At 36.0% G+C, this 26,435-nt stretch overlaps 1 protein-coding gene across 3 annotated transcripts in view; it reads right to left on the minus strand.

Annotated features, from left to right (window-relative positions):
* Window positions 1-26,435, minus strand: part of NEDD4 (NEDD4 E3 ubiquitin protein ligase) — a 156,653-nt gene that overhangs the window by 77,831 nt on the left and 52,387 nt on the right. Inside the window, exon 1 of one of the 3 annotated variants that reach the window (XM_067747661.1) lies at window positions 19,483-21,446. The exons of the other annotated variants lie outside the window; for them this stretch is intronic. Coding sequence (XP_067603762.1) covers window positions 19,483-21,027 — 1,545 coding nt within the window. The 5' untranslated portion in view covers window positions 21,028-21,446. Of the gene's footprint in view, window positions 1-19,482; window positions 21,447-26,435 lie in introns of those variants that run through there. 3 annotated transcript variants of the gene reach the window in all.

The raw sequence follows: 26,435 nt of genomic DNA on the forward strand, positions 1-26,435 counted from the left end.
CACTAATTATTAGAGAAATGCAAATCAAAACTACAATGAGGTATCACCTCACACCAGTTAGAATGGGCATCATCAGAAAATCTACAAACAACAAATGCTACAGAGGGTGCAGAAAAAAGGTAACCCTCTTGCACTGTTGGTGGGAATGTAAATTGATACAGCCACTATGGAGAACAGTATGGAGGTTCCTTAAAAAAATAAAAATAGAATTACCATATGATCTAGCAATCCCACTACTGGGCATATACCCAGAGAAAACCATAATTGAAAAAGACACATGCACCCCAATGTTCATTGCAGCACAATTTACAATAGCCCAATCATGGAAGCAACCTAAATGCCCATTTACAGACAAATGGATAAAGAAGTTGTGGTACACAGATACAATGGAATATTACTCAGCCATAAAAAGGAACGAAATTGAGTCATTTGTTGAGATGTGGATGGATCTAGAGACTGTCATACAGTGTGAAGTAAGTCAGAAAGAGAAAAACAAATATCGTATATTAACGCATGTATGTCGAACCCAGAAAATGGTACAGATGAACTGGTTTGCAGGGCAGAAGTTGAGACACAGATGTAGAGAACAAACAAACGTATGGACGCCAAGGGGGGAAAACCGCGGTCGGGTGGGGATGGTGGTGTGCTGAATTGGGTGATTGGAATTGACATGTATACATTGATGTGTATAAAATTGATGATCAATAAGAACCTGCAGTATAAACAAACAAACAAAGAAACTAAAAACAACTAAACTTTCTTTCGGTTATTTGTATGGAAGTATGTTAATATAAATGTTTCAGACATCACATGGAATTTCTAAAAATCTTATATGTTCTGGTGTAATGTTATAAGTCATAATTCTAGTTATTACTTTAAAATGTATATCTCAGAAATAACTAAAAAAAAAAAAAGAGAGAATTCAGCACCACCAAAGCATCCTTACAACAAATGCTAAAGGAACTTCTCTAGGTAGGAAACACAAGAAGATGAAAAGACCTACAAAAACAAACCCAAAACAAATAAGAAAATTGTAATAGAAACATACATATTGATAATTACCTTAAATGTAAATGAATTAAATCCTGCAAGAAAAAGACACAGACTGGCTAAATGGATACAAAAACAAGACCTGTATATATACTGTCTATAAGAGACCCACTTCAGGCCTAGGGACACATACAGACTGAAAAAGAGGGGACAGAAAAAGATATTCCATGCAAATGGAAACCAAAAGAAAGCTGGAAGTAACAATTCTCATATCAGACACAATAGACTTTAAAATAAAGACTATTACAAGAGACAAAGAGGGACACTACATTAACTACATTAAATTAAATACAAAGAAAAAATCAAGAAAAAATCAAAATACAAGAAAAAATTTAAAAATTAACAGTTGTAAATATTTATGCACCCAACATAGGAGCACCTCAATATTTAAGGCAAATGCTAACAGCCATAAAAGGGGAAATTGACAGTAACACAATCATAGTAGGAAACTTTAACACCCCACTTTCACCAATGGACAGATGACCCAAAATAAAAATAAATAAGGAAACACAAGCTTTAAATGACACATTAAACAACATGGACTTAACTGATAGGTATAGGACATTCTATCCAAAAACAACACAATACACTTTCTTCTCAAGTGCTCATGGAACATCTCCAGGATAGATCATATCTTGGGTCACAAATGAAGCCTTGGAAAATTTAAGAAAATTGAAATTGTATCAAGTAACTTTTCTGACCACAATGCTATGAGACTAGATATCAATTACAGGAAAAAAACTGTAAAAACTACAAACACATTGAGGGCTAAACAATACACTACTAAATAACCAAGAGATCACTGAAGAAATCAAAGAGGAAATCAAAAAATACTTAGAAACAAATGACAATGAAATCACGATGACCCAAAACCTATGGGATGCAGCAAAAGCAGTTCTAAGAGGGAAGTTTATAGCAATACAATACTTCCTCAAGAAACAAGAAAAATCTCAAATAAATAACCTAAACTTGGGCTTCCCTGGTGGCACAGTGGTTGAGAGTTCGCCTGCCAATGCAGGGGACACGGGTTCGTGCCCCGGTCCGGGAAGATCCCATGTGCCGTGGAGCGGTTGGGCCCTTGGGCCATGGCCGCTGAGCCTGCGCGTCCGGAGCCTGTGCTCAGCAACGGGAGAGGCCACAACAGTGAGAGGCCCGCGTACCGCAAAAAAGAAGAAAAAAAAAAATAACCTAAACTTACATCTAAAGCAATTAGAGAAAGAACAAAAAAAAACCCCCAAAGTTAGCAGAAGGAAAGAAATCATAAAGATCAGATCAGAAATAAGTGAAAAAGAAATAAAGGAAACGACAGCAAAGATCAATAAAACTAAAAGTTGGTTGTTTGAGATGATAAACAATATTGATAAACCACTAGCCAGACTCATCAAGAAAAGAAGGGAGAACACTCAAATCAACAGAATTAGGAATGAAAAAGGAGAAGTAGCAACTGACACTGCAGAAATAGAAAGGATCAAAAGGGATTACTGCAAGCAACTATATGCCAATAAAATGGACAACCTGGAAGAAATGGAAAAATTATTAGAAAAGCAAAACCTTCTGAGACTGAGCCAGGAAAAAACACAAAATATAAACAGACCAGTCACATGCACTGAAATTGAAACTGTGATTAAAAATCTTCCAACAAACAAAAGCCCAGGACAAGATGGCTTCACAGGTGAATTCCATCAAACATTTAGAGAAGAGCTAACATCCATCTTTCTCAAACTCTTCCAAAATATAGCAGAGGGAGGAACATTCCCAAGCTCTTTATATGAGGCCACCATCACCCTGATCCCAAAACCCGAAAAAGATGTCACAAAAAAAGAAAATTACAGGCCAATATCACTGATGAACACAGATGCCAAAATTCTCAACAAAATACTAGCAAACAGAATCCAACAACACATTAAAAGGATCATACACCATGATCAAGTGGGATTTATCCCAGGGGTGCAAGGATTCTTCAATATACACAAATCAATCAATGTGATACACCATATTAACAAATTGAAGGATAGAAACCATGATAATCTCAATAGATGCAGAAAAAGCTTTCAACAAAATTCAACAATGATTTATGATAAAAACTCCAGAAAGTAGGCATAGACAGAACTTACCTCAATATAATAAAGGTCATATATGACAAACCCACAGCCAACATCATTCTCAATGGTGAAAAACTGAAACCATATCCTCTAAAATCAGGAACAAGACAAGGTTGCCCACTCTCACCACTACTATTCAACATAGTTTTGGAACTTTTAGCCACAGCAATCAGAGAAGAAAAAGAAATAAAGGAATCCAAATCAGAAAAGAAGAAGTAAAGCTGTCACTGTTTGCAGGTGACATGATACTATACATAGAGAAGCCTAAAGATGCGACCACAAAACTACTACAGGTAATCAATGAATCTGGTAAAGTAGCAGGACACAAAATTAATGCACAGAAATCTCTTGCATTCCTATACACTAATGATGAAAAGTCTGAAAGAGAAATTAAGGAAACACTTCCATTTACCATTGCAACAGAAAGAATAAAATAGCTAGGAACAAACCTACCTAAGGAAACAAAAGACCTGTATGCAGAAAACTGTAAGACAATGATGAAAGAAATTAAAGATGACATAAACAGATGGAGAGATATACCATGTTCTTGGATGGGAAGAGTCAATATTATGAAAATGACTATACTACCCAAAGCAATCTACAGATTCAATGTGATCCCTATCAAACTACCAATGGCATTTTTCACAGAACTAGAACAAAAAAAATTCACAATCCGTATGGAAATATCAAAGACCCCGAATAGCCAAAGCAATCTTGAGAAAGATAAATGGAGCTGGAGGAATTAGGCTCCCTGACTTCAGACTATACTACAAAGCTACAGTAATCAAGACAGTATGGTACTGTCACAAAAACAGAAATATTGATCAATGGAACAGGACAGAAAGTCCAGAGATAAACCCACAGACAAATGGTCACCTTATCTTTGACAAAGGAGGCAAGAATATACAATGGAGAAAAGACAGCATCTTTAATAAGTGGTGTTGGGTAAACTGGATAGCTACATGTAAAAGAATGAAATTAGAACACTTCCTAACACCATATACAAAATTAAACTCACAGTGGATTAAAGACCTAAATGTAAAGCCAGACACTATCAAACCCTTAGAGGAAAACATAGGCAGAACACTCTGTGACATAAATCATAGCAAGATCCTTTTTGACTCACCTCCTAGAGAAATGGAAATAAAAACAAAAATAAACAAATGGGACTTAATGAAACTTAAAAGCTTTTTCATAGCAAAGGTAACCATAAACAAGATGAAAAGAGAGCCCTCAAAATGGGAGAAAATATTTGCAAATGAAGCAACTGACAAAGGATTAATCTCCAAAATATACAAGCAGCTCATGCGGCTCAATATCAGAAAAACAAACAACTCAATCCAAAAATGGGCAGAAGACCTAAATAGACATTTCTCCAAAGAAGATATACAGATTGCCAACAAACACATGAAAGGATGCTCAACATCACTAATCATTAGAGAAATGCAAATCAAAACTATGAGATGTCACCTCACACCGTTCATAATGGCCATCATCAAAAAATCTACAAATAATAAATGCTGGAGAGAGTGTGGAGAAAAGGGAACCCTCTTGCACTGTTGCTGGGAATGTAAATTGATTCAGCCACTATGGAGAAGACTTTGGAGGTTCCTTAAAAAACTAAAACTAGAACAATCATATCACCCTGCAGTCCCACTACTGGGCATATACCCTGAGAAATCCATAATTCAAAAAGAGTCATGTACCACAATGTTCATTGCAGCACTATTTACAATAGCCAGGACATGGAAGCAACCTAGGTGTCCATCGACAGATGAATGGATAAAGAAGATGTGGCACATATATACAATGGAACATTACTGGGCCATAAAAAGAAATGAAATTGAGTTATCTGTAGGGAGGTGGATGGACTTAGAGGCTGTCAGACAGAGTGAAGTAAGTCAGAAGGAGAAAAACAAATACCGTATGCTAACACATATATATGGAATCTAAAAAAAAAAATGGTTCTGATGAATCAGGGGCAGGTCAGGAATAAAGATGCAGACATAGAGAATGGACTTCAGGACATGGGGAGGGGGAAGGGTAAGCTTGGACGAAGTGAGACAGTAGCACTGACATATATACAGTACCAAATGTAAAAGAGATAGCTAATGGGAAGCAGCTACATAGCCCAGGGAGATCAGTTTGGTGCTTTGTGACCACTTCGAGGGGTGGGACAGGGAGGATGAGAGGGAGATGCAAGAGGGAGGGGATATGGGAATATATGTGTGTATATATATATATGTATATATATATATGTATATATATATATATGTATATATATATAGCTTATTTTCTTTGTTATACAGCAGAAACTAACACAACATTATAAAGCAATTATACTCCTATAAAGATGTTTTAAAAAACAACAATCTATCACCTTATGGCTAGAAGCTGACTCTATCAGTGACATAAGATGAGTAAGGCTATCTCTTATGAGTCAATATTTTCAATGAGGGATTAAAAAAATAGGGTCACCTTGTTTAGAACTACCAATTATTGCATAATAAGTGGCTTGTGGCCCACTTAGAGGACTTTCCAGATTCTAATGGTCTCCTCCTGTTAATTTTCTGTATAATTCTTATTTATTTCTGTCTTTATTTTGAATATCTTAGTCTTGATGTAGTTTTGTCCCCAAGAATATACATAATCGAAATTGAGTATAAGTGAAAAGAATTGTGCTTTACATTTTAATACGGCTTTGGAAAAACCATATTCAGTTGAAAAATGTATCATGATCTTTAATTCAGAGTCTTAGGAAGAAGTGCTTCCCTAGATTTCTAGTCTGTATTTAGTTGCAGAACACGGGATCTTAGTTGCCACATGTGGGATCTTTAGTTGCGGCATGTGGGATCTAGTTCCCTGACCCGGGATCGAACCCGGGCCCCCTGCATTGGGAGTGCTGAATCTTAGCCAGTGGACCACCAGGGAAGTCCCTGCATTACTTTTTAAAATGTTCTTTTCATGAATTTACTATTACTTAACTGTTAACCTGGATTCTTAGATTTATATATGATTCAGATTGTACATATATAAAACAATTATTATTAGGTTATGCACTGTGTCACTTTTTAGTGTACAGCACACCTTCATAAACTCTCACAACAATATTATAAGGCAGATAATAATAGCCACTTTTTACTGAGCACCAACTATTAGCCAAACAGATATCAAATTTCCAGTCCTCAAAATAACTTCACCAAGTTTCATACACTTCATGTTCCCTAAACATGAAATTAAGACGCAGAGAAGCTTTAAGAGGAATTAATACAGCTAATTCACTATAGAGCACATTTTCACTCTACTGGGGAATGAGGAAGATAAGGTATCCCAGCTCACTGAAGACTTGTGGCGATTAAGGTGGAGGTAAGGTGTAGTTAGGTGATCAATTGTAAGTCCTAACTCTAACCTTACTTTTAGGTTCCAGAATACAGCCTCAATCACATCGATAACAAATGTGTTATCAAAAACTGTCTGATTAAAGACACAGAAAATCCTATGCTAAATAATTGGCACGCTCAGCCCCAAAGTGAAATGAAGATCATAACATAGATGAAGAATTCGATAGACACGTGTTAAAGGAGAAGAATCCATCTTGAGTTATGTCAACACTAAAGTGACATAGGTGACTTAGAAAGAGATCCAGTCAAAACAGTTTAGAACTATTGTTAATTTTGTTAAGTGTGATAATTGAATGGTACTTTGATATATTTAAAAGGTCCTTCTCCATTACAGATACACTCTGAAGTATTTATGGGTAAAATTCCATGCTGTATGGGATTTACTTTAAAAAACTTACAGAAAAAAAGGAGGAGAGGATGTGGAAGCAACCTAAATGTCCATCAACAGAGGAATGAATAAAGAATATGTGGTACATATATACAATTACTGAACATTACTCAGCCATAAAAAAGAACGAAATAATGCCATTTACAGTGACACGGATGGACCCAGAGATTGTCATACTGAGTTAAGTAAGTCAGACAGAGAAAGACAAATATCATATGATATCACTTATATGTGGACTCTAAAGAAATGGTACAAAGGAACCTATTTACAAAATAGAAATTGAGTCACAGATGTTAAAAATAAACTTGTGGTTACCGGGGGGAGGAATAAATTGGGAGATTGGGATTGACATATACACACTTACACACTACTATATATAAAATAGATAACTAATAAGAACTTGCTGAATTGCACAGGAAACTATTCAATATGCTGTAATGACCTACATGGGAAAAGAATCTAAAAAAGAGTGGATATATGGGTATGTCTAACTGACTAACTTTGCTGTACAGTAGAAACTAACACAAAAGTGTAAATCAACTATACTCCAAAAAAAATAATAATAATTAAAAAAAAAAGGGATGGAAAAAGACGGATGACCTGATGGACAAAATGTTGGTAATTATTGAAATTGGGAATTCACTAGGGGCTCACACGGGGGGATCACTGCATTATTCTTTCTACTTTTGTGTGTGTTTGAAATTTTCCACAATAAAAAGTTTTAAAATATTAGGGAAGAAAAGACACAGCTTCCATCGATTTAGGTAGTTTATAATAGTTATTGAAGGAAAAGAACATAGTGAAACTCAAAGAGTTGCGGGAGGTAGAAACACACAGTATGTGATATTTGATCAATAAAACTAATCAGAAAGAAGAAAGTAGTATAAGTGTTGGGTCACAAGTCAGAAGAAGAAATATAAAAGTTTCAGAGATAAACTGGTTCTCTAGAAATAGGCTTAAATAATCCCTGAACCTCACTTTCACTCAACAATGGCAAGCAAACAGGACTTGATCAGGACTTCTTCAGAGAGTAAAAGTTAGTCATCAGATTGCAGTCAGCCCAAGTGGAAACTTTCCTTTAGACAACTCTCTTTTTGTTCTGTATGATGCTATTTTTACTAAAATAACCTTCCCCAAGCAGCTTTATTTATCCTGTAGATTCCCCCTATTGTAGTGAAAAATGAATTCCTCTTGGTTAGAAATGTAGAAAAGGGCTTTAGAGTACATAACAGAGCTGAGTAAGTAAGTAAGTAACATAACATTTACTAGACTTACGATCCTGACTACATCATTTTAACTTTTCTGAGCTTGTTCTCTTATTTCTAATGTGGAGATAATCACTATCTCAGAGAGTTTTTTGAAATGTGGTATATAACGTATGCTGACTGATTTAAACTTTTACAGATATCGGGTTAAGAGTTTAAAAAAGAATATATCAGGATTTTGTCCAAGTTAAAACAATCAGTGATGAGGTTTCAGGTTCTAGTGTGACAGTAAGCACCCAATGTTCTTCTCCATTAGGGGGTCATTTTGGTCTCCTCTTCCTTCTCTCCTGTACCCAAACACAGTTTTAACAGGTCTATCCTCTTTCTCAGAGGACAGGCACACACATTTACATTTAAATATATTGCCAAGAATGTAAAAGGTTGGGAGATGTGTTAAGGAAACTACAGATTCTTTTATAAAGGATGTTTAAATTTGGTCTTTCTACGAGCATCTTCTCTTCTAGAATATACACAATGTATTTCAGACAATAGATATGAAAATCAGGCACCTTACTGACTATATTAATTAAATTATAATCAGCACCTTAAGAATTTGATAAGTAAATATCACTTTTAAGGCATGGTTTACCTTGAACTAACTCAGTTTCAGAACCTATGAAAGAAATCACCTCCATTTCTAGTTTATCACTAACCAGGGCTATAAAACATAACTGGGCAATCGTTGCAAGTTTCTTTTCTGGAGAAACAAACTGACCTTTGAGAAAAGACCTCCAGACACTGACAGTTAGAAGTCTCCCTACAATGAAGTGTACCATTTGAAAAGCCCCACAGAATTACAGAGCCTCCAGATAACTTCATAGTGACTCACTCTCAAACAGGAATAGACAGCCAAGGTTCACCAGCCACCTGGAGGACGATGTCTAATAACAAAGAGGAACAAACAACAACAACAGCAAAACGGCCCACAGGAACCAGAGACAATGTAGGACCCATAACAAAACTTAAAAGAAAAAGCCTTAAGTAAAATATTCTCAGAGAGATAAGAGATTACACTTATAAAACAAGAATAAGAATAGGGAATCATCAAAAAACTAGAACTTGAGAAATTAAAATAACCACAATTTTAAAATTAAAGAGAAGAAAAAACTGAGGGAAATCTTCCAGAAAGTAGAATAAGGAGGCAAAGAAACAGAAAACAGGAGAGAAAAGTAAATTATAAGATCAATCTGGGAGGTGCAAACTTTGGCTAACAGGAATTCTGGGAAGACAGAACACAGAGAAAAAGGCAGAAAGGAAATCTTCAAAGAAAAAAACACCTGATTTTTAAAACAGGCACATGTGTCATCTTGATAAAAATTTAAATTAGTTAAAAATTATAGAGACGATCACATAGCTCAGAGTTTAGGCGTTCACCTGCCTGAAGTAGGTATACGGACATTATTATATATTATTTTACTGTTCTCTGGTTCTTTTTTTAAATGGATAATGCTGTCTTCTCATCTAAATTAGAAACTCTTCAAAGCCAGGAATAATATTTGCCACTCGCAGCAGGCACATATTCTATTTCTGATAAATACTTGTTAAACTCATTTGCTTTGAAGATGACTTGAGTTTGCGTTAAGCTCTGTGACTCCTTAAGAGGGTTCAGTCTTTCAGTCTTGGTACAAAAGGTAAAGGTCATTCTTAGCTAAAACAGTTACTTGAAATTCCGGGAACAACACTGAGAAGCCAGCTCTTACATCAAGTCTGAAATGAAGTCATTTTATTAAACAATGATAAACTTAAAGCCAGTCAAATGGCCTTTGTTTAAATACCCTTAAAACTTTTGGCCCATTCAATCTTCTTTTCAGAAAACTTGATCTGAGCCTCTACCCAGACACGTACTTCTACGGTACTAGTTAGTGGAATATGTAGGCTATGAATCAGACTCCACTGTGGAAACTAATCCTTGAGTCACAGTCATAATATTCCATTGGCATCCACCCCAGGGACAAGGTATTCATTAAAGGGTGCCACTCTTTCAAGCAGAGGATGAAGCATCAAGAAGCTTCCACTAAAGGAGGCAAGGATATACAGTGGAGAAAAGACAGCCTCTTCAATAAGTGGCGCTGGGAAAACTGGACAGCTACATGTAAAAGTATGAGATTAGAATACTCCCTAACACCTAAACACAAAAATAAACTCAAAATGGATTAAAGACCTAAATGTAAGGCCAGACACTATCAAACTCTTAGAGGAAAATATAGGCAGAACACTCCATGACATAAATCACAGCAAGATCCTTGTTGACCCACCTCCTAGAGAAATGGAAATAAAAACAAAAATAAACAAATGGGACCTAGTGAAACTTAAAAGCTTTTGCACAGCAAAGGAAACCATAAACAACACCAAAAGACAACCCTCAGAATGGGAGAAAATATTTGCAAATGAAGCAACTGACAAAGGATTAATCTCCAAAATTTACAAGCAGCTCATGCAGCTCAATAACAAAAAAACAAATAACCCAATCCAAAAATGGGCAGAAGACCTAAATAGACACTTCTCCGAAGAAGATATACAGATTGCTAACAAACACATGAAAGAATGCTCAACATCACTAATCATTAGAGAAATGCAAATCAAAACTACAGTGAGATATCATCTCACACAGGTCAGAATGGCCATCATCAAAAAATCTAGAAACAATAAATGCTGGAGAGAGTGTGGCGAAAAGGGAACTCTCTTGCACCGTTGGTGGGAATGTAAATTGATACAGCCACTATGGAGAACAGTATGGAGGTTCCTTAGAAAACTAAAAATAGAACTACCATGCGACCCAGCAATCCCACTACTGGGCATATACCCTGAGCAAACCATAATTCAAAAAGAGTCATGTACCAATACGTTCATTGCAGCCCTATTTACAATAGCCAGGACATGGAAGCAACCTAAGTGTCCAACAACAGATGAATGGATAAAGAAAATGTGGCACATACATACAATGGAATATTACTCAGCCATAAAAAGAAACGAAATTGAGTTATTTGTAGTGAGGTGGATGGACCTAGAGTCTGTCATACAGAGTGAAGTAAGTCAGAAAGAGAAAAATAAATACCGTATGCTAACACATATATATGGAATCTAAGAAAAAAAAAAAAAGGTCATGAAGAACCTAGGGGTAAGATGGGAATAAAGACACAGGCCTACTAGAGAATGGACTTGAGGATATGGGGAGGGGGAAGGGTAAGCTGGGAGGAAGTGACAGAGTGGCATGGACATACATACACTACCAAACGTAAAATAGCTAGTGGGAAGCAGCCGCATAGCACAGGGAGATCAGCTCGGTGGTTTGTGACCACCTAGAGGGGTGGGATAGGGAGGGTGGGAGGGAGGAAGATGCAAGAGGGAAGAGATATGGGAACATATGTATATGTATAACTGATTCACTTTGTTATAAAGCAGAAAGTAACACACCATTGTAAAGCAATTACACTCCAATAAAGATGTTAAAAAAATAAAAATAAAAATAAAATAAAAGCTAGCCGGGATCTGAAAAAAAAAAAAAAAAAAAAAGAAGCTTCCACTCATCATTACAGTCATCCCTCAAATATCCTAGTTTGGTTATCTGTGCAAGGCTGTGTGGTCACCCTCATCTAGATTCTAGTTGTCTCTACCCCATTCCAAAGGGTCCCCTTGGCTTCAGTCATTAATTTAATAAATACTTACTGAGTGTCTATTTTGAGCTACGCACTGTTCTAGGTACTGAGGATATAGTGGTGAATAAGACAAAAAAGTCCCTGATTTAGGGAATTTCATTCTAGTAAATTAGAGCCCAGAAAAGATTACCCATTTGCCTAATCCCTTCTCTAGAATTCAATCAATTCTGGAAAATTTATCAATACATTTGCCTGCCTGCCTGCCTGCCTATCTATCTCCCTATCTTTAACTTTTTTCTTGCTATGCTTCCTTTTTCTCATTGCTTACCTGAAATGTTTAATGTGTTATTAGGCTCCCTGAAGTTAGGCTAAGCCACAAGCAGCCATGAAGACCACAAAAACCCAGCTACCGATAAAATGTCTTCAACTGCTCCAACGGAAGAACAGTTCCTAAGATTTTCATATAGTGATTTATGCTTGAGAATGGATATATACTTTTAAGTAGCATTACAAAGTTACACATAAAGGATTTTTAAACTTTCTCCCTATAGATCTATCAAGAGGATAGCTCATAAGCAAGCATTAATTATAGACGGTGTTTCATTTCATTACATAAGCCAATGTAAGATTCAAGCATTCTCAATAGTACCCTAAACTGGCACTGCTACAGGAAAGTATATTGGAAAGATTGAAAGTGTTCACAAAGAGGAAGATAGAAGCTATTGCTTGAGTAAGCCAGAATAGTTAAGAAAAATACATTTCCATTGCATATTTTTCAAATCTCATGCTGAGAGGGGAAAAAGTTAATGTAGGCAACAATTTCAAAAACAACACAAACCAGAATTACAGCCATAATGAATTCAAGAGATTTCTTTAAGCAGAACTTCATGCCTTATAGAGCAATATTTTTAACTTCTTAAATGAAACTAAAATGTAATCCTAGAAGATTTAATAGTCACAATTCTGCAAGAGTCATACTAAAGTTCTTTTGTGAGACAGGCAGACAATCTTGCTCTTGAATGTTTGTTGGTCCAAACAATCTCTTCTGCATCACATGGTCTCAATCAATAACTAGTCTAAATGTCCAAGAAGATTTAAAACTCCTTGCAAATTATTTTAGCCCTGGCCACAGCATACCTATGGTTCTTCTTTATGTAAAAGTGGAAGAGGGACTCACTGGATACTTCAACTATGAACTGTATTACTGTTCTCATTTAAAAAAATTGTCTTAAGCCTTGCTTCTCAAAGTGCGTTTGAGGAATTAGCAGCATTGGTAGGACCTGGGAGCACGGTAGAAATACGGAACCCTGAGGCCCCACTCCAGACCTACTGAACCAAAATCTGCCTTTTAACAAGATCTCTAGGAGATGTACACACACATGAAAATTTGAAAATCAGTAGTCCAAATGACAACTTAATAAGCCATTGTCCGGTTGCAATCCTTAAAGCATTAGAAGGCAGCTTACCAATAAATATTTGAAAGAGGAAAAAAAAGGAAGTAGTCCTAGGAACTTCCCTGGCGGCGCAGTGGTTAAGAATTCGCTTGCCAATGCAGGGGACATGGGTTCAATCCCTGGTCCAGGAAGATCCCACATGCCATGGAGCAACTAAGCCCGTGCACCACAACTACTGAAGCTTGCGCACCTAGAGCCCACAAGCCACAACTACTGGGCCTGTGCACCACAACTACTGAAGCCCACGTGCCCTAGAGCCCGTGTGCTGCAACTACTGAAGCCCGTGTGCTCTAGGGCCCATGTGCTGCAACTACTGAGCCCGTGTGCTGCAACTACTGAAGCCCACGCACCTAGAGCCCATGCTCCGCAACAAGAGAAGCCACTGCGATGAGAGGCCCGTGCACCGCAACGAAGAGTAGCCCCAGCTAGCCACAACTAGAGAAAGCCCGCACACAGCAACAAAGACCCAACACAGCCAAAATAAATAAAAAGAGCTATTTCATTAAAAAAAGGACATAGTCCTAGATAATATTATTTTAGCTATATCATAAAATGTTATACTCAGCTTTTGTAAGAGGGATGAAAGATAAAAATTAAGAATGTTTTAATGTAAACATTAAGAATGTTTCCGTACTTGATGAACATAAAGACATTGTCCATTGTACCACCAATATCCTTGATGTAAACTTCTTGCTTGGTAATATTTCATCTATTAAGGTACATCACAAAACGTTTCACAGTGTTATGGTTTTTATCTTAGATGTAATACATCTAAGTCAAGAGAAGGCATGATCACCGCAGCCCTCTGCCAAGATATCCTAGAACCCTGACTAGAAACATCATGGGATCTCTTGGTCAAGGTCTTCTTTGTTATGACCCATCCCTGAATTGGGCTACCAGGTATATAAACATGCTAGCTGCTTGCCCTTCCAAGTTCTCAGATCTGCTCTAGTTATATTGAAAAAGTTCTGTGAAATCTCAGCGAAGGTAAAATTGCTTCCCGACAACTGCTGCTATGTTGAGTCTCCCCCCAGCTATCTCACTAAACCAGGGCACATCGGCTCACCTCTTGTTTACAGGCTATCTCTAAATGTTGGTCTTCACCTGACCATAGTCTTCCAGTCTCCCACTTGGCCAACAAAGAATACCGAGCCACACACTTGAGCAAGACTTCAGGTATTTTGTGTATTTGTTGGCAAGATCATCGGATGCCCTTCTCAGCACTCATTCACTCCTGTTAACCACCCTCCTGACCTCAACACGTTGGCTGGCCACACCCAGGGACTCTGCCAAGCCCCTTCTGCCCATACAGCCTCCGGTCCTGGCTTCTCCTAGTTCATCCTGTTCCCTGTCACCCATAACATAAAGGGAGAGTGGATCTAGAAGGGCCAGGCCTCACCACAGGTAGCACACGGTGGGCTCCCTATGCTGGAAGAAGCCGGTGACAGCAAGACAGAGGTGCCTCTTCTCCAAGTCGTTTCTAGGAAGAGGCCTTAAACCCTGACCTGTTTTCTACCTGGAAGCTCTATTTTTGTTTTGTCGTATTTTGGGTGGTAGGGAGGGGGAGGAGAACGTTAGGATAATGCTGCTCGCCAAGAGTTGTGACTATTCAGAGGTGGTTTCACGCTTTTACTCCTAATTGTTTGTTCCCTTCATTTCATATTGCTCAGTCTCCATTTCAGTTTTCACTGCCGATGCTCACTTATTCTTTACTTCTAAGGTGAAAGAACAGAGAGCTACAGACCTTTTCTCCTCCTAGAGAACAGGCTGCAATATCCTTGTGGACAGTTTGTCTTACGCAATTATAACCACATAATACCATGTATTCTATATAACAGCCATTAAATACATACCTTGCCTACACTAACTCATGACTATTTTTATGACATTGAGCAAACAAGCTATGCCTGCTGTTTTTGCTTCCTCACCTGTTTCATTCTTTCTTCAACCAGGCTTTTACACTATGCTCCTGAGCCTACTTTTACTGAAGTCACCAAGGACCTCTTACACTCAATGGATACCTAAATTCCATGGCACTGTATGCTGCTCACCTTGAACTTTCTCTTCCCTTGGCTTTCAGGCCTCCAAGCTCTCCTGGCCTCTCTGCTCCTCCGGTGGCTCTTTCTTGGACTCCTTTTTATCTCCTCTTCCACTGTTTCTCCAAAGTTGGTAGTCCCCAGAATTCTGATTTATCACTCCTCCCATCTCACTTTCATGCTTTTTTCAGTTCATCCTTACCTAAGTCTTTGACTAGACTCATGACGCCCAAGCTACATTTCCAGCTCTCACTTCTCTCCTGAGTCCTGAGCCTGTATCTCCAACTACCTTACTTGACAGCACTACTACCAGGGCAGCTTCTCGGTACAGAAACTTAATGCCGCATGGTTTTTTTCTTTGCGCTCCCAATCTGGCCCCTTCTCCTGAATTCCCTATCTTAGTTCATGATGTCACTATTCACCTGGCCATCCAAGTTAAGAAAACTTTAATTCACTTATAATCCATGGTGTCATAAGAAAGTATCATCTAAAAGCATAAAAGTGAGCATGTCACACTCTCAAATAACGACTTCCATTGCCTAACTATTATCTGTTAGCAGGAGACACACTGCTTTCTTTCAGCATGAGGTGCTCCATGCAATGGGACTCCCACCCACTGCCAGCATATCATCTCCTCCCACATCCCTGGACTCCCTGTGCTAGAGTCACACTGCATCTTTCTCACGTTCTCATATACAGCTCTATTTTAGTACATCACACTTTAGACTGGAATTTTTTTTATCTACCAGTGTGTCTCTAACTAGGATGGGAGTTCCCCCAAGTAGAAACTGTGCTTCAGTATCTTTTATTCCCAGAACTTGAGTCAGTGACTGGCAAACAGTAGGCACTCAAACATGTGCCAGATGAATGAATTAAAGACACATCTACAGAGGAATACAAAGTATTTCTGAAGCAAACAATTCACCTCCCTGAACCACCCTGAAATTAATATTTTAGTTCTTCAGTTCTAAGAAATGTACATATACATGCACACACCTCTCACCAGGTTTCTAAAACTGGTCATTAACATTGTTGCATTACAGTTTTAGGGTTAATACTTATAAACTATATTGATTTTTATAGGAAAGATTAAGTGTTCAAAATAAATTTAACCAAATGTCTCTAAATATTCTGCTAAAGTTAATAAAATAAGGACTAAGAAAATAATGGAACACTAAAAATAGTAAATATTTAAAACAGTTGTTTTGGGAAGAACAGCTAAATATATTATTGAAATCTAAATTCTTGAGATTAGTTTTAAAGGCTTTGAAAGAATTGAAACACAGTTTTTTAAAGTTCTTCTACACTAGGCTTAAGCAATTTACCTACCTAGGATTAAATAACAGAAAATAAACAAAAACGTTTATAATAAAAAGAAAAATGTAAAGTCAAAATTTCTGATAAAAGCATGCATATACATGAAGTATGGAAGACATATACAAGCTTAGGCAAATGCTAAGGTATTTTAAATAATAGGGCAATGAAATTTCTGAGCATCCTAACAATACATGAAATTTAAAAAAAACAATAGATAGGGAAAAATAAAATAATAATAGAGTAAACTAACTATTGCACAGATTTTAGAAATCTGAATGGTAATTTCTGTAACTGTATAAAAACCATCTTAGCTCCTTAACCTATCTCTTGATCGAGCTGACAATACACACAATGTTAAAATATCAAATATCTACTTTCAGATCAAAAGTCATTATAAAGCCTTTACAAAAGTAATATTGTCTCTCAAAAAATATATATAATAAATATATGCCAGTTATTGTTATGCTCTTTGATGGCAATAAGTGAAATCAACATTATTATGTGGAATATAAAGTCTCATCTTCATCCCCAGTTGTAAACAACACACGGAACCCCAGTCGCAGATACAGGTAAAAGTTCTCACTAAATTAAAAAAATTAGCCAGTAATGAGCTGTTGATTATAGAGAGCTAGAAACTGGATACTATCCTCCTAGAGACTGGTAGCTAAACACAGAAGAAAAGAATCTGTAGACCTCTCAGTGCTTTAGAAACCAGGGTCCCTGACCAAAGCAGTGATTTAATTTCATGGCTGCTGGGTACAGATAGCTGACATTACTAAATGCTACTCTAATATCAACTTGTTAAATGTGAATCCAGACTCAGCATATCAGAATACTAACCCAGACTAACTGGAGTCATGGGAAATATTTTGGGAGCTGTTTATTTATAAATGAGTTACAATATACCACTATAATTAGATTAATATATAATTATTGATAAACACAGGATTATTTCTAAAATCCCATTATTGTTGTCACTGCTATGTTTAGAAAAAACAACATTACTATTTTTCCTCTTAAAACAAGCCCTTGATTTACCAGTAAACAATTAGATCAATTTAGATCCAGTATGTGTTAAATGTAATGGTCCTATATTGTTTACGATTCTTGTATAAACAGCTGTCTAATAAACATTAAAAGGAGGAACAATTTAAAGCTCTCCAGCAAATGACACACTTCCGAACTATTTTATAATCCAATAATCTATCAAAAAAAATAGAATCTGCAGAAAGCTAGGCATTTGGCTGTCACAAAAAAATATTTAAGTTAGCTTACCTAATTTTAAATAAAGCCAATAAAAGTGTATCTTTTAGCCACGCAAAAGGCAGTCACACTTTTTAAAAAAACATTAAAAATACCATTTTTTCAAAAGCATCAACAACAACAAACTATAATATTACCACAAAATCAACTATTTAAAGGATATTTCTAGAAATATTTCTAGGTTAATTTTTCCTTTCAGGTTAATTATTTCATTAAATGTAAAATAAATTTACAAGGTACATGTCGTACAATTAGCAAACTATTAATGTATTTCTTCATAGTATCACTTAATTGCTTTTTTTTAGAAGACAAGACAACTGAATGGATTATAATCTCCTAACAGCTGGTGTTTTAAAAGTTTTGTAAATGGAATTAATAATTCTAAAACATACATCAGAATTTGAAATGTGATCTTTATTCATCCTCAGTAAAGTAGCTGCTTATATTAACATCTGGGCATTAGATAACAAGAATTATATTTATCAGACTTCAAAAGAGAGAAAACAAACTAGCAATTACTTAATATTTTATTTGCCCAGAAGTGTTAAAAGAATCTTTAATATTGATTTTGTTATACAAACACAGATAAACAGATAAGTTTTTTTCCCCCAAACTATTATGTACTGTCATCTAAAATTGGTTTAGTCAGAAACATTTTTTTCATTTGCAGAAATCTGGCAAGATCTTCCAAATACAGAAATTAAAAAAAATCTATTTAAGTTCAAAACACTTAAAATACTTTGGAAAGGCCAAATTACATTAAAAAACTGTTTTGGTTAAGATTCACTAGAGTTAAATTACTAATATAATAAAGCAAAATTACCAAAATAACAAATTAATTGGGTAATTAGAGAATTATGGAAAATACCTAGCAATTGAAACCAAACTTAAAAATACAAAATTTAGAATTCAATATTGTTGAGTGAGTTACATTTTAGAAGGCACACTTAACTGGTAGCTAAAGAAAAATAGGGTGGAAACAAAATTCCTGTGGTTAAGGGTATATACAAATGCAGATAACATTTATTTTTCCTCTGCTTTAAACATTCAGCATAACAGTTTTTATCAATGATCAAATAAATATATGTATTTTAAAGAAACATTTTCTCTATGTTCACTTATAAGATTTTCACATTTTTATGTAGACTTTTTACTGTTTAATACTTTGAGTGGCTTTCTATATTTTACTTTTTTTCACAATGCTTAAGGAGGGGAGAATACAAAATGAGCATTTTTGAAAGTAGGAATAAAATACGGAGTTAGACATTAAAATACCATGCCACTTGAGGGAAAACATATGAAGGCAAAATGTTATCAAATAAATTATTATTTTAGCTTGTTTTTATGTGACAGAAATGTTTTATGGCTTAAATCACTTTGGAAAGTTTTTTTAAATACATATTTTCTACATTGATAAAATAACAAATAGAGTGAAAAACTACTGGGCATTTTTTCAGATTTACAAATATGAAGTTCATGACTACACAGTGCTTGCTAGCTAAGGACCAAGAAAATATATAAAGCTGCCAAGTTATAATAAATTTTAACCAAATATTTCATAGAGCCATTCTAGTATAAAACAACATTTACCAAGACCAAAGGAGACTTACCTTACAAGAATGCTGTAAAGAATTAGATAGTTCATTTGTGAAATCTCTGTTGCTGTCTCTTGTTAAATTATCAACTTTACCTTCATTCCTAGATGCAAACTTTATGAGTAATTGAGATGGTCCCCCCTTAGAACAACTGTGCTTAAGGCTGGATAAACAGGAAACATTTGGATAAGTTCCTCCCAATGAAATACTTCTTTGTAAAAGAGCATGGTTTTTGTTTATCTGTAAATGTGGTCTTTCCAACTGTCCATTGATATTTATTTGATAATCTACATTTTGGGAAGATGGTAAACATGCAGATGTCCTGTGCATAAGCTTAATATACTCTGAATCAGAATTAAGCTTAATTTCTGACATCTCTGGTCTACAATCACCATTTGCTGTTTCACAATCTAATGCAGTTGCTTTTTGTTGGGTGAAATGCACTGAAACGCAAGAATATCCTTCAGATGACTTTTCACAGACCGTCTGATTTGGACTATTATTTGCAATAACAATTTTCTTTTGTAATGAGCTGTGAAGAGGTCGTATGTCTCTTACTTCTCTGGGAGTACAGATTGTTTTAGATAACCGAAGTCCATTGACAGCTGTTGAAAGAAATCCCTTAGCACTACTGCCATCTTCATTGTGGGCAATTTCACTAGGAGAAATAATAAACTGGTGTGAGGTCTGATAGGATCCTTTGCTTGGAGGAGTACCTGTACTTGTTAGAGAAGTTGGTGGGGTATCTGAAGGACTCCTAGGAAAAATGACTAAGGATGAACAACGTTTTAGTGGAATTTTCAAGTTCCTGCTCACAGGCAATTTCATAATCTCTAGTCCACGATCCAGGTCATGCTGGACAAAGGGAACTGTACTTCTACTTCTCGAAAAAATTTCACATGGAGTAGTATTCCTGTTTGGCAAACTTCTATTGGAGATGCTGTCAGAAGATGAATTTCCACCAAAAAAGGTATCATCAGTTGGTGGAAAAGTATAACCACTGCTATCACTGATGATACTGTTGGTGTATGAACCTCCACTGGTGATACTTGTGCATGACCCATAATCACTACCGTTGCTGCTATAAGACCCATTCTCACTGGCTGAGAAGTGACTAAGGCTACCACTGCAAATGGCAGGACTGCTCAAGAGGTTACCATCATCCACAGCATTCAGTTCATTATCAACCACAGCACTGCCATCCTTCAAGACACAAGTAAATGAAGCATCATCACCATCAGCTAAGACATTGCCAGACTGAAGACATCCACTGTACCTTGTTGGCTGTAGTGAAATCTGCAGACAGCTGCTCTTTTTATTAACATTTTCAGGTGAAGGAACAGATGATCCTTCCCGAGACTTAACGTTTTCCTTTATTAACGGAGGTAGTGTAGTCTGTCTGGGAGTCAGCTTCATTTGAACCACGTTAGACGTTGAAGTCCGTGTTGGTCTCGTGAAGCACATGTGAACACTGCTATCCGAATCATCTCCAGAGGTTTCTGACACAGGATAAGTATTGCTTCTTCTGGCTGCAAAGTGCAATCGTAAGCTTTGTGCCATTTGTTCTCATTTCCAAACATGTTAAGGGCTGAAAGTCATAACAAAGATCTCTGTCGGTAGACAGGCTAGAAGCAGCTGCACTGCATCGAAAGAAAAAATCATTTGTGGTGCCTAAAAGAGCTCAGAAGTCGTAGTCTTTATCCTAAGTAAAACCTTAGAGACCAGATATCACAGAAAGAAAAAGACGGCCCATTCCCGAGACTGACGTTTACAAAATGTCTTGAATCGTCTGTAGTCAAAATGCCTTCACTTACAAAGCACTTGATTTCCAGCGACCTTTAAGCTGAGCTCAGCTGCAGCACACTGCCTCAAACACTGCCAACCTTGTTTCAATTATACCTTCTCCAATTTGCATGAATGAGTAACACAAGAACAACAATCTTCTAGCATTTCAAGTTGAAACAGTATTTTTTCACTCCAGCTCTACTAAATGAACATTTAACTATGTGAATCACGGTGCCTATGCTTTCTCCAGCAGAGTTTGACCACTAATATTTTTACCCATAGGGATAGTATTACAGGAAGTTGGTAGGAATGAAACTCCATGTAATTGAGTATCAAATCAAGGATTGAATTTCCAAACAGTGAATTTAGTAAACATAGAAATCTAGTCAATTTAGTCAATTTAGTAAACATAGAAAGGAATATAGACTGTTAATATTTTTAAAATGAGTAAATTCAAACATGTATAAATTTGGAAATACCAAAACTTTGAGGTGAATTAAAACTTTAGCATTAAATCAAATAGATAAATATTTTAGCTTCCAAAACACTACGTACTTATAAATAGTGAAAGCTGAAGGATCGAAATACAAAATTAGCCTAGCAATACTACTGCAAAACTTGAGCATACGTCTGAGGAAAAAAAAGTTTGAGAGAAGCTGTCACCAAGCATTTTCTCCTGTAATTTTAAGGCTTTTCCAGCCAAGCAGTACAGTCTTTAAATGATGCCATTTATATTCTGACTATTAAAACTCTGCCAAGAAATAGCCTAAGCAAACATTCCATTAAAAATATATGCAGATTAGACAGAAAAACTATCCCCCGATATAGTTTGAGCACACAAGATATTTTATTCCACTGTCTCTGCAATTCATTCACTTTAGAGAGTGTTGTGGTAGGTAAAGAAGTCTAAAAAGGATTTAACACATCAAATAAACATATCTCAATGCCAATTCTGTTCTGAAAAACTCTAAGGGCTCTTTGCTGTCCCCTACTGGTGCACTGAAACAATTCATTTAGTTGTTCAATATCTGTGAAGAAGTATAAACCATGCTGCATATTTCTTGATATAAACAAAGTACATACTTGTTTACATTTTTGAGTACTAGGACTGCCCTAGAGGTGGAATTACTTACCCACTGCTGATAAAGCTCCTGCAGGAGAGAACAGGAGACTGTTTGTCCTTTTAGATGTTGTGATTTTGTATATGTATTTTTCTGCTGTGTATTTATTTAACTTTTACTTTATTTTCAGTTTACTAGGTAACAGAAGTTTAATATTTTAATTTCTCCCCTAAATGTCATAGACCAAGGTTGGTATTCTATTTGAAAGAAACAAATTTATTTTTAAATAATACTCTAGGGTATATTTAAACCCCTTAGCTGAAATTTACAGCTGGAACTCCAGTAATAAATATATACTGGCTCATTCATAGGAAAGTAAAAAGTAAAATAGTTCAGTTGTTTACACCACATGGTACTACACCCAAGTTGTATTTTTCTAAGTGTTTTTTTCTAAGTAAAAGCAAATATGTAAAACATCTACTTGCAGTTTGTTTAAAAAAGAAAACTTAAGATAGATCTGTTCTCAATCACAATTTTCTAAACAGTGTTTTTAATCAATTAAGAGGACAAAATAGAAATATGGAATTTACTAAGTTCTATTTCTGACTAGAATGAGATAGTACTGTTTTAGAATGGGTACAATTATAAACTTAGTAATAAAATTATTATGCTATTTTGGTTTTGTATAATCTACACTATGATTTTATAGACTTTAGTACATATTCCCTTATAATCTTGTTTCTTTAAGAAGCAAGAGTCCTAATCTTTTCACTATACCTTCAAATAACTATAGCAGCTTTCCTTCTTTAATTAAGTTAGGAATCTAATGACTCAAAAAATGGATCACTTCTAATAAGCTGATCAATGAGATTAAACTGCTCATGTCTGTGGCCTAAAACTTCCAGTTAATAAGCAAATATCCTTTGGTTGTTTTTTTTTAATTTTATTTATTTTTTTATACAGCAGGTTCTTATTAGTCATCAATTTTATACACATCAGTGTATACATGTCAATCCCAATCGCCCAATTCATCACACCCACACACCCCCCACCGCTTTCCCCCCTTGATATCCATACGTTTGTCCTCTACATCTGTGTCTCAATTTCTGCGCTGCAAACCAGTTCATCTGTACCCTTTTTATAGGTTCCACATATATGCGTTAATATACGATATTTGTTTTTCTCTTTTTGCCTTACTTCACTCTGTATGACAGTCTCGAGATCCATCCACGTCTCTACAAAAGACCCAGTTTTGTTCCCTTTTAAGGCTGAGTCATATTCCATTGTATATATGTACCATATCTTCTTTATCCATTCGTCTGTATATGGGCATTTAGGTTGCTTCCATGACCTGGCTATTGTAAATAGTGCTGCAATGAACATTGGGGTGCATGTGTCTTTTTGAATTGTGGTTTTCTCTGGGTATATGCCCAGTAAAGGGATTGCTGGATCATATGGTAATTCTATTTTTAATTTTTTAAGGAACCTCCATACTGTTCTCCATAGTGACTGTATCAGTTTAATTCCCACCAACAGTGCAAGAGGGTTCCCTTTTCTCCACACCCCCTCCAGCATTTGTTGTTTGTAAATTTTCTGATGATGCCCATTCTAACTGGTGTGAGGTGATACCTCATTGAAGTTTTGATTTGCATTTCTCTAATGACTAGTGATGTTGAGCAGCTGTTCATGTGCTTCTTGGCCATCTGTATGTCTTCTTTGGAGAAATGTCTATTTATGTCTTCTGCCCATCTTGGGATTGGGTTGCTTGTTTTTTTAATATTGAGTTGCATGAGCTGTTTATATATTTTGGAGATTAATCCTCTGTCCATTGATTCATTTGCAAATATTTTCTCCCATTCTAAGGGTTGTCTTTTTGTCTTGTTTATGGTTTCCTTTGCTGTGCAAAAGCTTTGAGGTTTCATTAGGTCCCATTTGTTAATTTTTCTTTTTCTTTCCATTACTCTAGGAGGTGGATCAAAAAAGATCTTGCTGTGATTTATGTCAGAGAGTGTTCTGCCTATGTTTTCCTCTAAGAGTTTTATGGTGTCCAGTCTTACATTTAGGTCTCTAATCCATTTTGAGTTTATTTTTATGTATGGTGTTAGGGAGTGTTCTAATTTCATTCTTTTACATGTAGCTGTCCAGTTTTCCCAGCACCACTTGTTGAAGAGACTGTCTTTTCTCCATTGTATATCCTTGCCTCCTCTGTCATAGACTAGTTGAACATAGGTGCGTGGGTTTACCTCTGGGCTTTCTATCTTGTTCCATTGATCTATTTCCGGTTTTGTGCCAGTACCATATTGTCTTGATTACTGTAACTCTGTAGTATAGTCTGAAGTCAGGGAGTCTCATTCCTCCAGCTTGGTTTTTTTCCCTCAAGACTGCTTTGGCTATTCGGGGTCTTTTGTGTCTCCATACAAATTTTAAGATTTTTTGTTCTAGCTCAGTAAGAAATGTCATTGGTAATTTGATAGGGATTGCATTGAATCTGTAGATTGCTTTGGGTAGTATAGTCATTTTCACAATATTGATTCTTCCAATCCAAGGACATGGTATATCTCTCCATTTGTTGGTATCATCTTTAATTTCTTTCATCAGAGTCTTATAGTTTTCTGCATACGGGTATTTTGTCTCCCTAGGAAGGTTCATTCCTAGGTATTTCATTCTTTTTGTTGCAATGGTAAATAGGAGTGTTTCCTTAATTTCTCTTTCAGATTTTTCATCATTAGTGTATAGGAATGCAAGAGATTTCTGTGCATTTATTTTGTATCCTGCTACTTTACCAAATTCATTGATTAGCTCTAGTAGTTTTCTGGTGACATCTTTAGGATTCTCTATGTATAGTATCGTGTCATCTGCAAACAGTGACAGTTTTACTTCTTCTTTCCCAATTTGTTTCCTTTTATTTCTTTTTCTTCTCTGATTGCTGTGGTTAGGACTCTCAAAACTATGTTGAATAATAGCAGAGAGAGTGGACATCCTTGTCTTGTTCCTGATCTTAGAGGAAATGCTTTCAGGTTTTCACCATTGAGAATGATGTTTGCTGTGGGTTTGTTGTATATGGCCTTTATTATGTTGAGGTAGGTTCCCTCTATGCCCACTTTCTGGAGAGTTTTTACCATAAATCGGTGTTGAATTTTGTCAAAAGTTTTTTCTGCATCTATTGAGATGATCATATGGTTTTAATTCTTCAATTTGTTAATACGGTATATCACATTGATTGATTTGTGTATATTGAAGAATCCTTGCATCCCTGGGATAAATTCCACTTGATCATGGTATATGATCCTTTTAATGTGTTCTTGGATTCTGTTTGCTAGTATTTTGTTGAGCATTTTTGTATCTATATTCATCAGTGATATTGGTCTGTAATTTTCTTTTTTTGTAGTATCTTTGTCTCATTTTGGTATCAGGGTGTTGGTGACCTCATAGAATGAGTTTGGGAGTGTTCCTTCCTCCACAATATTTTGGAAGAGTTTGAGAAGGATGGGTGTTAGCTCTTCTCTAAATGTTTGATAGAATTTACCTGTGAAGCCATCTGGTCCTGGACTTTTGTTTGTTGGAAGATTTTTAATCACGGTTTCAATTTTGTAACTTGTGATTGGTCTGTTCATATTTTCTATTTCTTCCTGGTTCAGTCTTGGACGGTTATACCTTTTTGAGAATTTGTCCATTTCTTCCAGGTTGTCCATTTTATTGGCATAGAATTGCTGGTAATAGTCTCTTAGGATGCTTTGTATTTCTGCAGTGTCTGTTGTAACTTCTTTTTCACTTCTAATTTTATTGATTTGAGTCCTCTCCCTCTTTTTTTGATGAGTCTTGCTAATGGTTTATCAATTTTGTTTATCTTCTCAAAGAACCAGCTTTTAGTTTTATTGATCTTTGCTATTGTTTTCTGTTTCTATTTCATTTTTTTGTGCTCTGATCTTTATGATTTCTTTCCTTCTGCTAACTTTGGGTTTTGTTTGTTCTTCTTTCTCTAGTTCCTTTAGGTGTAAGGTTAGATTGTTTATTTGAGATTTTTCTTGTTCCTTGAGGTAGGCTTGTACAGCTATAAACTTCCCTTTTAGAACTGCTTTTGCTGCATCCCATAGGTTTTGGACTGCTGTGTTTTCATTGTCA

Source organism: Pseudorca crassidens, chromosome 1, assembly GCF_039906515.1.
Source record: "Pseudorca crassidens isolate mPseCra1 chromosome 1, mPseCra1.hap1, whole genome shotgun sequence".
Lineage (NCBI taxonomy): Eukaryota > Metazoa > Chordata > Mammalia > Artiodactyla > Delphinidae > Pseudorca > Pseudorca crassidens.